Source organism: Hydractinia symbiolongicarpus, chromosome 10, assembly GCF_029227915.1.
Source record: "Hydractinia symbiolongicarpus strain clone_291-10 chromosome 10, HSymV2.1, whole genome shotgun sequence".
NCBI classification, from domain to species: domain Eukaryota; kingdom Metazoa; phylum Cnidaria; class Hydrozoa; order Anthoathecata; family Hydractiniidae; genus Hydractinia; species Hydractinia symbiolongicarpus.
The window spans coordinates 12,284,407-12,300,056 of NC_079884.1; the positions used below are offsets into that span (position 1 = coordinate 12,284,407).

The window sequence follows — 15,650 nt, forward strand, 5'->3', positions numbered from 1 at the left end:
AGCTGAAGTATAATGGCGGTCAGACAATCTTACTTTCGCATGTTGCAAACTAACAAGGAAGTATCAGTGATCACAGTGTATTAAAAAGAGGGATGCGAAACTACACCTATTATTATTACTATTATTTACCTAGGATAGCCTTTTCAGTTTCTATAGGAACTGTTATTAATGAAGGTCCTTCGAAGGGGGTCTTAGTGCATTAAAAGCTTCCATTTGAGCCGTGCAAGCACAAAAACCGCTCAACTAGAAAACCGCTGAAGATATCAATTCTATTCTCATGCTGAACGATAAGCAGAAATGATCAAATCACACTTTCACAGTCTCTGGCATGACTCGGTTGGGGTTAGAACCCAAGACCTTCCGCACTGGAGGCGAACGCTATACCACAGGGCCACCAGTCGGTGAACTGAAACGCCTCCAACGCCCCCGTCATGGTTGCACAAGAAAGTAAATCTCTTTTTACCACCTAGTTTACAACATGGATATTTACAAAGATTATAGTATATTCAGAAAGCGAAGAAGAAGAAGCCCTGGGGACGAGATTGCACGTTTTCTTTTTTGTGGAAAACTTGATTGCAACATTTACGTGGAACAAAAGTTTTGTCATTTCCCCTGTTAACCATTTTATGTCACCTCTTTACCTCCTAATTACGTTGTCATTTTATGGCTTTGATAATAACCGAAATTGAGGTTGTTGGCAAGGACGACACACAAAAATGATCTATTAAATTCTTGATGTTTTTATTTGTAATGATTGGCAGTTTCTATTGTTATGAATTATTATAAATAGGTTAGTCCATCTCGTTCCCAGGGATTCTGTTTTCGTTTCTAATATGATTGACGCAAAAGATGTAGCACCATTTATATATTGGGAAGCGAGAAAGAAGCCTTGAAACGAGATTGTAGGTTGATACGAAACCTTTCGTTTTAAAGAAGTCATTAGGCTTATTAAGTGATATTAATTTTGTTTTTATATGTCTGGTGTGTCTTATGTGAGGGCAGTCAATAGAATCAGTTCACAGAAGAGAAAGAAGGTTGTAATTAATTTTTTTCTTTTCATATTAAATGTGGGTGTATTTTCTTGAGAATCCCGCAACTTAATATTTTTGAATAGTCTTGGAAAAATGTTTGAGCCCTTGATAAAAAGCTATTGTAGACGTTAAGGAGAAAACAAGTTTGTTTATTTACTTTCGCCAGAAAAACAACACTTACGACCTTGTTTTCATCGTTTTTGTCGGCAAGATTCACATTGTATGAAACTTATATCTTTTGAAATTTTTTTAGAAGGCTAACTAGGGGAAAGTCCATTTTCAACAATAGTGTATTTTAGCCTGTGATATTTTTAAGTTATGTTAAAAAGAAACATTTCTTATTATTATCGTACAGTTACCTTTAGAAAGGCTGGTGGAAATTTATAGCTACATCTTCATTCTCTATTATTCTGGCAGTGAAAGGTTTGTCGTCAGTTTCATAACGTACGTATGGCGTGAAGAAAGAACGCATTCTCGTCCCCAGAGCTCTTTGAGATTAAACTAGGGGAACCTTATCTCAAAGAGCTCTGGGGTTGAGAATTCATTGTGGGAATCACCTTTAGAGTAAATGCTGCCGTTAATGTCAAATACTAATCTTGTTTTAAAGATCATTTGTTTCCTGCTGTTTGGAACAACGGGACTCGATAACTCAGTAAGAAAAAGACGAGTGTTCCTGACAACGAAATTGGCTAACTGCCAGGAAGGTTCTCTTTTGTTATAGACTGTTTATCAAACTCAGCGTATCTTTAACCCTTCCCAGCACTTTTCTTGTGTTTGTTTTTATAAAGAATGTTGGTTGGAAATAAAGATAAATAGATAATAGACATTTCTTAATTTTAATTTCGCAATAACATGATGTTTTAAACAATAACACAATAAATCGTACGACTATTTGTCACCAGAGAGCATCAGGGAGATTGGAGACGAACTTTTTATAAACTTCTTTTTTATATTTTTTTTTATAACACGAATTGGTTGAGCTTAAAATTGTATACTCTTTTTTAAAATTAATTATTTTGCTAAAAGAATCTGTTAGTATCCAGTTTGAAAAGTTTTAAGTTGTTAAAATCTGTACGATGAGAAATGCTTGAAGTTATGGTATTGAGAAAAAAACATCTTTCGAACCAACTCCGTTCCCAGGGCCCTTTCTCTCTTTCTGACAATGTTGGACGGCGAAAAGAAAATGTGACCTGGGGACAAGGTCGCCTGCGAACTACTTTTCGATTTCTTCTGTTTCGCTTCCATGGTATGTTTTGTGGCTGACGCGAAATGTCAAACTCCAAAAGGAACAAAATTGAAATTTTCCGCAAAGGAAACCAGGCTTGATAGAGGTTCTAAGCAATGTCTTTTATTTGTCTTACTTCACCCGAACTATTAATATAGGGATTTAGTAATTTAAAAGACTTATCGAGCCCGTTTGCAACCGGTTAGTCACTAAAAATCTTTTTGAATGTATCACAACACTCATCTCAAATATCATATTACTACAGAGAGCGTACCATGTGTGACGCATTTTGTTGAAAACATGTTTTACGAGACGAAACGTGGTTCTGGATCTTACTATCTTGTACTTTTATTTTTTCTTCACATTTTTATGTTGTGGTTTATGGTAAAACTATTACATATAGCTAGATATATAGCTAGCTAGCTGCTATAGCTAAATTTAGCAGGTAGCTAGCTAGACATTTTCCACACTAGCTAAGATATTTGTTTTGTTTTTCAATAACTAGCTAGCTGGAAAGCTTTATCTGAACTCCATGCTTTATTAGCTTCAATTTTAGAAGAACCTTCCTACTTTTCAACAATTTCCCCTTCTTCAAAGTACACAGTCTCCATTGCAATAAATAATTCTCCTCTGGTCAAAATGTTATGTGGTACGGTTAGATAAATAGATAGATAAAGGTGTGCATATCTTACATGGCTAGCCTCACAAATATACCCTGTCTATTAAAAAAGTCCCAGAGTATTTAATGCTCTCTTTTGAGCTACACAAACTCAGTTAGGGTCAGCGCTCTGCCACAACTCCCTGCAACATTCAATGACCCACACAGTGTGCCATCTCCCCAATTTTCCTCACATGGCTTGGGTTAACCCGGGGCTATGGTAATATTTAATTGCCCATATTAAATTGCTGCCAAGAGGAATTGAACCCCTAAAGTGGTAAGAACCACTAAACTACGACACCAAATCTTGGAACACACCCATCTTTCAACTTGGATAATCTTCAGGCCGTGGCAAATGGATGACAGATCTTGACTAGACAAGAACTACAAGATTTGAATTAATTAAAGTAAATCTAAATTAAAATATCTCAGGTTTAAAGTTAGAAAACAATTTTTTATTAAAAACTAACTGCCTATTTATCAAGAACTGACTGTAATTTGCATGGACTCAATTAAGTCACAATGACTACCCTAGAAAGTACAGAACTGTAATTGGTTCAAAGGTTTTACGTGACATTTGCTGACTAGGAGAATACTGCCCTACTAGTAAAACCTATATAAAGCCAGCAGGAAAACATTGACATCTGGAGAGTCACAAAATATTTTAACCACCTTTGTGGACGTACATTTTAGAAATATAGAAAGCAAAAAAACCTATGTAGATGGTTTTGTGTCACCTGTTCTATCACACAATACCCTCATTGTGTAAGAGGTCAACCACATTTCGATGTCTTTCCGAGTCTATGAATAACAATGATGCACCTGCACAATAAAATGTGCACCCCAAGCTTAGACATCCCGATCCTGAAATTTTAGAAAGTAAAGTAACAAAATTCCTTTACCCCTGTACACCATGCAGGTTGCTGCTTTGGCATGGGAAACAAACATGGTATACAAGTTCTAGTAATGCTCACGGTCTATAATTTTCACCCAGATATAAAAAAAGTTGTAAGTCGGGTCATTAGTTAAACTTTGTGACTATTGGAACAAACAATATTTATATAAAAATTAACTTGCATTTACAACTTATATTTTTCTCCAATACCAATGCTTTAAATAGCGTTTTCAAACCTGACGATTGTAAGATGGTTACTTTTAAAATTAACAAACAAAAGCCTATTAAGAAGCCAACCTGTTCAAAATAGAATGTCATTCAATCACCAAATTTTTTCAGAGTAAAAAATACACATTATTTTTATAAGCAACTCCAAATTTTATTTCAGCCTGTAGTTATTAAGGAGAAATTGGATTCTGAGCCTCAAAGTTGCCAAGTAGTTAAAGGGGAACTTCAGGAAAGTTGCTATGTATACAAGTTGAAGGGGAAAATCAGGAGAATAGTGAGGAAATGCAGGACAGTATTACAGATGATTAAGACTTTTTAAACAATTGCTAGACAATTTTGTTTTTTATTATGTTGAGGACCATATTGAGTGCATTGTTTTGTCTTAAATTCTGTTTGTTTGTCTATTCCCTCTGTTTCTCAGTAAGTTGCTTAATACTTCTTTTTTTCAGCCTAAGAAGCCTAAGAATTTGCTTATTTTTTGGGCCAAATTTGTAGCAGAGGTTGCTTATAAAAGAAGGTATAATTTAAAGGTAAAATGTAAAAACGGGAATAATATTTAAATTGGGTTATTTCCCATATAAGTGTAATAGTGAATTGTTTCAGACAAGGGTGATGCATTAGAATGTAGTAACTATTTAGGGTTGAAGTTGGTTGATTAAGTAATGCAAGTTTTAGAAAGAGTGATTGATAAGTTGATTAGAGAATGATTTTATTAAGATGCAATTTGGTTTTAGGGTGTCGCACTAGACAGCTTCAAAAAGTACATAGGAAAGAGAAATAATCTCTGTTTTGCCTTTGTGGATTTGAGAAAGCTTTTGATAGAGTGCCATGTAAAGGTAATTGGTAGACTATAAAAAAAATTAGGTGTGGCTAGTTAAGATGGTGCAGTCTATGTACAGCAATGCTAGAAGATATTCAGGATTAACAATTCATTTGTGATGAATTTAGTGTAAATGTTGGTGTACTTCAGGGTTCTGTACATTGTTCTTTGTTGTTTGTTTTAATCTTAGAAGCACTGTTGATGGAGGTCAGAGCAGGTTTTCCATGAGGGTTAAAGTCATGATTAGTAGCAATAAAGCCAAATGAGTCCTTGTTTTTGGAAAGTGGCCTTCTGGAGTTCGCTGGAAAAGGGTTTAGTACCTCATTCTTTGTCAGACTAGTAAGAATTGGGTTCATAAGTGCAACAGTATTGGAGGAAGGTTAAGGGCTGACATCCCAGTTTGTTACAAGTATTTTCAGGCAGTAGCTTGTTAGAAGATATTTAGGAACTTTTGTTACTTAGTGAATAGGGTGTTGGAAAAAGTTTTACTTGCAAGATAGGTTCTGCTTCCAAAAAGTTTAGAGAGTTCTTCTTCTTGACTAGCAGAGTCTTGTCAATTAGGATAAAAAATGTGTAAGTGCTATGTTGTACGGTAGTGAGACATGCACAGTGAAGTAGAAAGATCTTAACTGTTTAGATAGGTATGATATGAGAATGGTTAGGTGGATGTGTAACACCAGTCTGAAAGAGTTCGAATGAGCTGAAAAACAGGCTATAGGTATCCGTAGCATTAATTATGTTATCCACATAGGGATATTGAGTTTATTGGGACACTTGGAAAGAATGGAGGAAGATAATTGGGTATGAGACTAAGGAAACAGTTGATACAGAGGTATTTGAGATTCGATCTAACAATCTAGATCAGATTGGAAAAGGGTTATACCCCAGTCAACCCATGCTAGCATGGAAAATTGACATTAACCTGAGAATGATGGTGATGGTAATGGTAATGATGATAAGAAACAAATCTTTTTTTTTGGGGGGGATGATGATAAGAAACAAATCTTATTTTTATTTTATTATTATTATTATTTTTTTTTTTGGGGGGTCAATACTGGAGATTCTGCAACTTTTAACCTAAATAAAATTAACAATAACTTTCCAGCAGATTTGCAGGTCATTTAAGTGGTTCCTATGAAAACCTTCTTATTCATTGTTTCTGTGTTAAAAATTTCACAATGTCGAAATTAGTTATTTTATATGAAAAAAATTGTGTTTTTGTAACTCTTTTCTAAAAAATAGTAAGCACAATATATAACTAATTATTGAAAATTTACGAAAATATTGCTTGTATTCATAAGCTAATATGTATATGAGTTTAAAAAATGATCTTTGTGTAAAGATTGCTTGCTTTGTGATGAATATGGCAAGAAACTCACAATCAAGTCATAAATTATCCTGTATTATTACTTAAATCTGTAAGTAATCCTATAAACCTTCAATGTTAGCATTTTCTTTGCAACATGCAGTATGCACTAAATTTAGTCAAGGAATTTCCTCCAATAATTTCTAAAATTTCTCCCCCCTTCCTATTCAATAGAAACTTGAAATTATCCACACCCTATCTCAGTTAGTTTGGGTTTCACTTATAGTTACAATATGCCACATACCACTGCTCTTGCTCACAACCACACCTGGAACAGTCAATACAATTTTTAAACCAAAATTTTATGCAGAATTTTGGTAATATCTTGTAGCAAAAAATATCCCAGGCTAGTTTTTAATGTTGGTATGGAAATTACATTAAGAAAAATGCCACAAATATTTTACCTGGTAGGATGCACAACTTTCAGGGACAAGTACACATTGTTTCAACTTAGTACCCTTCAGGCAGCTTAGGTAGTAACCAGTCATTCATGCTCCAAATACTTTCCTGCACTACTTTTTCCTTTAGAGTAATTTTTTTTAAACACTATCATCACACCTAGTAACTCTCTTTGTGGTCGATTTTAACATGTAAAAAAGTATATTTATACTTTGAAAACTTTTATCAACCGTCCCAAAAATTTTTTTTCAACCCTTCTGTTTATTTTAACCTCCATGTTTATTACCTTTTTGCATCTCCCCTATTTAGCACTGATTAAAAGGTATTGTTTAGTTCTATTGTTTTATATTTAATTTTTCTGATTCATTTCCCTGATGTCAGCAAAAAAAATGTTAATGTGCAATGTTTTTTCCTTGCCTGCTCTGTTAACAAATAAGAATTCATGTTGGTAATTGCTGAGTGGTGACGTGACTTGAAATGCTGTTATTTAATTTTGAATTTCTTTGTGCTGAAAACGATAGCATTTTTAAATGTAGAAAATAACAATAATTTTGTCTATAGTATTAAATTTTTTTACAGTGTTAGAGTGAAACTACCTTAGTGGTCTCACAAATATCTTCTTGTTGCTGTGGATATGTACATAATCAGAGCATGCTTTAAAATTAGTGCATTTAATGTGACTTGAGTAATGGTTACAAAAACAAAAAGGGGTTAAAGTATCATTGAAAAAAGTTTTGTGTAAAATTTCATTACTCAGTTACACTTTCTAATCATGTAAAAAGTCATTTTAGATATAAGATGATTTGATTCTGTTGCAGTAAATATTATGTATATCTATAAGTTATGGTGACAAAAATATATGTATACTCAATGATCATTGATCAAATTGCGTTAACTGATGCTCTAAAAACGTCACTGGATTAAGCTTTATTGATTGAATTTGAAACAATAAGATACATATGTGAATACAATGTTGTTGATTTTTTCAAGAAACTTTTGACAGTTTTGCACCTGTCAAACAAAGCCAGACTAATTAGCAATCTGATTTTACAGTTGTGAGTGAAACAGTTGTTAATTTGTTGATGTTCTGTTGAATTACTTTTTTAAACTTGTCTATTGTGGATAATGTTAAGGAAATGTTTTCCTGTAAACACATTACAAAATGTTCATGTTCAAAGTTCATTAATATTGAATGATCACATTAGTATCTGCTTAATTATTTATATTTTAAATATTTCTTTGTAGCCACAAGTTTTAAAGTATATTGTCATTCCAAGATAGCATCCAGATGGCCAACAGTAAAAGAACCATGGGTAGAGATGAAACCTTGCTAAACAATTTTGTTACGGTCACTAAAAGAATGCCATTAAAGGCGAGAGTGGTATTAGCACTAAGTATCGCAATTGTTATTATTGAATTAGCATCTGGAATTATTGGATCAGAACATAACCTAAATCCAAAGATAGCATTAAACACAAACTCAGACATTGGAAAATTTAGGGAGCGGAAGGAAGTTCGTAAAGACGACATGAACTCAATAGAAGATATAAACAATATAGAAATTGTTAGTGATAATAAAAACCTTATAAAATCTGTGGAAAGACGATCCATAGACAACCCTGAATCGAAAACAGTGGAAGAAGAAATGAACGAAGTGGATAATGCAATAACTAAACTTAGTGAAGAGTCAAAAGACGTTAAAAAGAGTAATATATCATCTATAGTAACAAAAAGTACCTATATTAGATTTAATAAAGAAGTAGCACATCCATAACTTATATATGTCATCTAGTTTGCTACTCAATTTTAAATTTGCGAATATCTTGGCCAAGCCAGGTTCATGATACGTAGTTGTTTTTTTAATAAGAATTTTCCATACTTGTTTTGTCATTAGAATCCATCTCAGATTGGATTATTGGTTGTGTTTACAGAAGTTGAATTGGGTTCTTAGAAACTTATAAGAGAAAAGCAATCAGGGTCCACAGCCATTAGGAAACATTAAATTGGCCATTTTTTTTGAGGAAAAAAACAATATTGTCCAAAATTTAGAAATGAATCAGAGAATATTAAATTAAATTATTTTTTGATCATTGCTTTTGCTATGTAGTTTTATCGATTCACTAAATACATAAATCTTTAGTTTGATATAAGGTAAAAGTATTTTGGAATTTATAAGGGAAATCCGAAATTTGTTTCTGTGCTTTGGCTAGGAACCCTGGCAATTTTACAGACGAAACTTTTTCTTTTCTTTAGTATGATATCCCACTTAGCCTGCTTTCGTATTTATCTCTTTTCGCTTTAAAAGAAATTAGAGATGCACCTGGTACCTATAATACTAAAAAGAAAAAAATACACCTGCATTAATGTTACAATTTTCTTTCAGTTTTCAAATTTAATAGAGTTGTGATTTTTTTTACCGTGAAAATTTTTATAAAATTTTGTGTGTTTTTGTTGAAAAAGTCCACTTATATGCCTTTCTCACCTTTTTTTCCTCGGTTTTAAATGCCTTTTTTTATAGTTAGTTATTATGTATTGAATTCAAAAATAGAAAATGTGTACATATGTTATATATACCGTTTCCATGGCTTCTTCTTTTTAAAAAATAGATCTGTAGTGTGGGAGGCATGGGAACAAGTTTAGGTTCTTTGAAACTTACTTTTAGACGTGGTTTTTTCATTAGTGTAAATCATCTACATTGGTTTGCTTCTGGAGGTCCGAAGCACTTTTCTTTAATGCGCATGAACATGGAAGCATTTTTTAAACCTTCCTTCATGCAGCACATGCATGTAAACGTTGTTTTTTATAATATTTAAGAAGCATTTTATTTTGATCAAGTGCCCTTATTTTATAAATCCAACAGTCAACAGTTGAAATTATGCTTCATAAAGAAAGGGACGTAATAAAGAAACCAATAATAGTTTATTTTTTATTATTTAAAGAATTTAGTTTTTTGGTTGATAGTGTAAAGTTTTTATTATAAATATTGTTAAAAAACAACGGATCTTGTCTTTTTGTTAAAACAGCCTTTAAAGTCTACTTTTTAGTGCTGCACTTTTGTGTGGAAATGTACACTACCGGATTACGTAGTGGCTGTTCTTTAGAGTGAATTGTGTTAGATATTGTTAACAAGAAAATTTTTCGAAATTATAATTAATTTACCCCGAAATTTGTATTAAGCTCTTGACAAAAACTTCTTTTTTATTTGAAATTACAACCTCGTTTTAAGGTGAGACTTTCCATATCACCATCACTACATTTGACTATCCGATTTTCGATGCTGCACTGTGAAAAACACGGACGTGAACTTTCTTGCATAAAAGTTATAGGGTGGTGAACTAGAATTTTGACAAGGAAGGGTTAGGTTTCTAGGGTTACTCTAACGGAAAGCAAATTAGATCGCGAAAATGCCGGCGGGATGTATATTTGAGCATTACGCAGTATCGTTCGTTTCGATTTTGCTTAAAAAAATTCGCTTCGTTGAAAGTGGAAATAATTATTACTTTCTAGCGGCGAAATATTTCGCTGTAAACGTTTATTATCACAAACCGGAACGCAATCATCGGTGTTCACGTTGAGTTTTTCCACAAATATAAACACTGTTGAATGCGTCCCGTTTAGTTAAAATGTTTACAACGAAATATTTCTCCGCTAATTTTTATAAGCAAAATCAGTATCAACGATGTGCATCCTCAGATACATTTCGCGCGCGAATTATTCATCCAATTCGGTTTGTGGAAATCCGCAAAAGCTAAAAAACAACCTGAAAGTGGAATTCAATTTTTGCCAATCTTTATGTTTACTTGCAAATATCGTGGTTCAACATAAAGAGGTGGAAATGTCAGTAGATAAGGGAGGGGTGGGGGTTTTGAGCTTTCCATGCAATCTTACTGATAAAAAAATATATATTATAAGAAAAGGGGCTGTCCGATAAGAGAGATTTTTAATAATTTTCCTTCTAAATCGGAAAAAGGTGTGACTAGAACACGCCCTGATGCATATTTTTTATGTGACAAGTTCTTCTTAATGCACGCGCGTTATATTTGTAACAAGAGCCGTATGATAAAACATCTAGGTGACAAAGGAATTTTTCAAAAATAAGCGACGCTTTTCATGATTTACTATAATTCTATTTTGTTAATTTTGTTCCTTTTTATTTCTGTCAGAAAATTTTATTAAAAATTTTTTACACCTGGCCCATATCTTGTCATTCCCCATTCAAGACATTCAAATAGAAAAATGTCTTCTTTGTTTTTGATGCGGCGCATTTTTTCAAAGAAATGCTGGCACCCAGAATCCCACGCAATGTTATTGATTTTGGTACTTGAAAATTGATGGCTGAGAGCCAGGCCAGGATGAAAGAAACTACTTTACGAACTCTCACTATTTAAATTACTAGTACAAATAACTTTACACATGGATTCCATTACTGAGGATGACCAGACTCTCCCAATTGATTTTGACCAGACGTAAGTTAAATATTTTGCTAGGCTGTTGACTTTTACATATAGGTGGATATTTATCATAGCACATCCGTATTTCATTCTCAACAGAGAATGCTTCACCCCGATCAGACCTCTGATCATGACAGGCGAGTATAATGCGTGTAAGTCATATTAAAGAAGAACTACTTTGTTCATCACTAACATACTGCCAAGCAGACGAACCCACTGCACTACGTGTGGCAATATGTTAGTGATGAACTCAGATAGTTTCCCCGGGTGGTCTGTATACATCTGCAGCTCCCAGTTCTGGGGACCACAGATCGAATCCCGCTCACTGCTTGGCAGTATGTTAGTGATGAACAAAGTAGTTCTTCTTCAATATGTTGACTTTTAGTTAGCTAAAAGGCAAAACTTGATGTCAATAGATTCCAGCATGACGTTATGTGTTTACTTTTCAGAGGTAAGCTCTTTATCTCTGGCATTTGAGCAACAGGAAAAAAGAATCTAGCATTTGGTGAAGAGAGGTCTTTTCATTGTTGAGGTTATAAACTATTATATGGAGTGGAGATTGATGCCTTCTGATTTATATGAATTCATTTAAAGTCCTAAGAATGCCTGTGTGACAAAATGGACTGATAATTGCATTTCTTCACCTAGCACCCCAATCTTTTTTCCTGTCACGCAAATGCTAAAGCTGAAAAAGCTTACCACTGAAAATATAAACAATGAATTTCATCTATTGTGATTAGCTAAACTTTAGATAGGATATGCACAGACAGAAACAATTATATTTAGAAAAAAACTGCAATGCACATATGCCCCACCCACCCCCGTATCTGGATTGCATCTTTTATACAATGCATGGAAATTATCGTTTTTAAAAAATGTACATATCTGCTGTATTTGAATGTGCATATCTATCTGCATCGTTGCAGATTTTATATTATTACTAAAAGAGCTGGCTTCGCTGACCAATGTAAGGCTTTGCTGTAATGTCAGGAAGCATCATGAAGCTACAAGCATCATGAAGCTAACCCGGGGCTATGGTAGCATTCACTCGCCCATGTTGAATCGCTGTTAAGAGGAATTGAACCCCGGTCTCCCGCACAGAGTACGAGAGCTATACAGTGCCACAATTCATTTCAATTAACTGCTTCATGAGATTGAGACCCTTGAGATGTTAAAAGGGTATACATGAAAACCACATGAATTGACTTTTAGCCAATAAGATTCATGATTTTTTGGGGGACACTAGCACTGTTTAACGTTCCAATAACATTTTATGTAAGTCATGTAAAAAGTTCAGATTAATTGTATTGTTATCCCAGAAGTGATATTGTCATTGGATACTTTCAAGCAGTTAATTGCAATGAATATAATGAAAAGTCAAATTTGTGTTTCAACCACCTGCTTTTAAGCTTTAAAACACCCCCATTCCATTCTAGTAGAACAGTGTAACCTCCTTACAGTAGACACCTTAAACTGGAAAAAGTAATTTGTACCAGATAACTTCCTAATAAACCCTTATAATAAAACTTCTCTAAAGCAGACACCTTCTTAAAGCGGGTACTCTTTCCAGGTTCCGCATGATTATTTTTCTTAGAATTTTTCTCTATGAATTGGACAAACAAAAAATTTGACTGACTGTACAGTCTTTTTCAGGAGAGGTGTGCAATCGCACGTGCATGCCTTGGCACACACCTAAATCATTTTAGGCGTGTGATTAATCGCACACCTGAAAAATAAATATTGAGTTTTCAAAATCAACCTATAAAATCCATTTTGTAGCTTGTGATTGCAGCCCTCAAAATAGTTTTTGGGTAGATTTACGTCTTGGCCGGACACTTAGATCTCCGAAATTATTGAATAGTCCTGGTCCTTTTAATCCATTAGCAAGCCTATTCATAGCCAACCTGACCATCCTAGCTAATTCACTGACTCCTGACTTAGTTATGTCTACGAAGTTAGAACTACGTAGACATAAATCTCTTTTGCCTGGCCCCTTCGTTGTTGGTAACCAGGTCTTACCAAGAAATCCAGCCATGCGGTTCTTAACTAATGTGGAGGTGAACGCAGACGGAGCACGGATGAAGCAAGTCTGCAAAACTGCACTTAAAGGCGGAATAGATATTTTATCATGGATTTAATTGTAGATAATTTCTTTATTTGACAAAACAATTTGAAACCGTAACAGGTCCAAATTTAATGGATTTGTTCTTTATGCCTCTAAAAACGAATGTGGATAATGATTTTTTTAATTTGAAAACAAAGCATATTTTTGTCTATTTGCTTGTGATTACCTGAAAAATAAACAGTAAATATAAAAATGACGGTATAGTCATGCATACTATTTCAGACATGTAGAAAAAGAAGTTAAGATTAAGAGATTCACTATACCAGTGTCTACTTGACCATCGTGTTTGGGGTTCACGATTTAAAACGCCCCCACTTTTCTACCGCAAAATGAATGGCGCCATCTGTAAATTAAACTTTAAGAATTCGGTTCCAGACAATTCATTAACTTTTTGATCAAAGCGAACCATGTTTATATATAATACTGAGCAGATACATTCAAATTGAAACAATCATTCCTAGGATCCTGTTTTCATGATTTTTAAACAATCTACGGTGATCTTTTCTTTTTTTTCTATGATCCTGTTTTCATGATTTTTAACTGATCTACGGCGATCTTTTCGCTTTCTGATATCCCGTTTTCATGATTTTTAAACAATCTACAGTGATATTTTCGCTTTCTATGATGTTGTTTTCAACATTTTTAAACGATCTATGGCGATGCAACAAAATGCAACGGTAAAAAAATTAATAGAACTTGAGATTCACGAAAATAGCAAATTAATTTATTTATTTTAATCTTCATCAAGTAAGTTTAACTTGATTGACCGAAACTAGTATTTGAAACTACTATTTTTAGCCGCATCCACAAAAATCAAGGCACATGAGTATCGAAACAGTGTTTACAAAATAGAAATAGAAAGCAGGTAGCAATGCGCAAGATACAAAGCTATTATAAAAAGTTTTACTATGATCGCTTTGATTTTACATTCTTTGCATAAACATGATTTTTCTTTTAACTCAAAATCTTTAACGCTTTAAGCGTGTTCATTTATTTTTCAAAAATATATATATCTTTTAATAGCTTTCCTAATCGTTAAAACTTTTAAACAATAGCATGCATGTTACATGTTAAAACAAAAGGATTCATCAAATCTTATTGTTATGACTCGGGCACAACGATAACAATAGAAAGCAATTAAGTTCATATGCAAACAAAAGATATGCGAAGGTTCTTTATGTAGACATGAGGTCGTTACACGACGTCGTAAAACTCATGTACATGTAAAGTTACATTTAAGCGGTACTGTACCCTGTTCTAAATTAATTTCTTGTATATAAATTATCTTTTCATGGTGCGGTTAAAACTAAGATTAAGAAGTAAAAATGCAAGGTATATAAAGAAATCACTTTTAATTTTATACGATTTTGTGCGTATGCTCAATCACACGTCTCAGACCTTTCGTAGGCACTTGCGCGTGCGATTGCACACTTTCATGGCAAGGCCTGATATATTTGTTAACTTTTTTTACGTCATGGCACAACGTGAAAGCATTAGACTGATGTCAATAGCAAATTAGTGAAGCCAGATGGGTTGTCAAAAAACCTTTTTTTCCAATATCTCTGTGACTGTTTGTCAAATGGACAATGCCTAATTACTAATTTTTAAAGATTTTTTCAAAGAGAAAAAAAAAATTTTATCTTAATATAAAATAATGAGCAATGAAAATTTTCAAAAATAAACCAGTTCCGTGTGTCCATTTTCATTTGATGACACTTAAAAACTTTTAATTTGTTGATTTTTTGACTAACAGTATTAAAGCTATTGTATTGCACCTTCAAGCTTATGGCCTTGTAACTTGAAACAGGTGGAAATAATTGACATAACTTCTCTAACCTGGGACCAAAACTTATGTAACCTTGTTGATGATGTCACTGACATATATTTAGCTATCTTTTGAACTTTTGTCAAATGCACATAATCCTATACATTTTTTTTATCACTGTTTCCGGCTCTGCACCATAGTTTGATAAAAATTCTAAAGAAAAAGTTTTTATGTATGACATTTTAACTCTTTAAGTTTATGCAATAAAAAAACCCATCCCTGCGTGAGTAACTCACCTATTATTTTGGGGTCAAGCTATATTATCTTTATCCTGAAACAAATATGTAAAGCAAACATCCTATTTAAAGTTATATTCGAAGATATCAGAATTGTGCTAATTCTATTTGTATGCATTTTCTGTATCATAGCTACTATATATGTGACTAAAGATATACCTGGTATTTTTCGAATCTCAGCAAGATCTCTAATGCATAGATGAAAGCTTCTCTAATTTTCTAACGCTTGCAATTTTGAAAATTGCCACAAGCTTAGTTTATTGAGTTTATTGAATCTTTTCACAATTGTCAATTTCAAATGATTTGTTTTTAATAGGTCTCAACAGACAGGATATAAATTTATATATATTAATGAATATAAACAGGATGTCCCTTTGAATAGAAAGAAATA

General features: G+C 33.4%; 2 protein-coding genes across 3 annotated transcripts in view; both read left to right on the forward strand.

Moving 5' to 3' along the window:
* Nucleotides 1-932: 932 nt before the first annotated feature.
* LOC130612081 (uncharacterized) lies at nucleotides 933-9,283 on the forward strand. Its single transcript, XM_057433370.1, has 2 exons — nucleotides 933-1,034; nucleotides 7,868-9,283. The coding sequence occupies exon 2, from the start codon at nucleotides 7,911-7,913 to the stop codon at nucleotides 8,394-8,396; it is 486 nt and encodes a 161-aa protein (XP_057289353.1). The 5' UTR covers nucleotides 933-1,034; nucleotides 7,868-7,910; the 3' UTR covers nucleotides 8,397-9,283.
* Nucleotides 9,284-10,912: 1,629 nt separating this feature from the next.
* The window catches only part of LOC130662301 (myomegalin-like), a 33,415-nt gene continuing 28,677 nt past the window's right edge, over nucleotides 10,913-15,650 (forward strand). For both annotated transcript variants that reach the window (XM_057461128.1, XM_057461129.1), the window contains exon 1: nucleotides 10,913-11,088. In XM_057461128.1, the coding sequence (XP_057317111.1) occupies nucleotides 11,036-11,088 (53 nt within the window). In that variant the 5' untranslated portion in view covers nucleotides 10,913-11,035. The remainder of the gene's footprint in view (nucleotides 11,089-15,650) is intronic.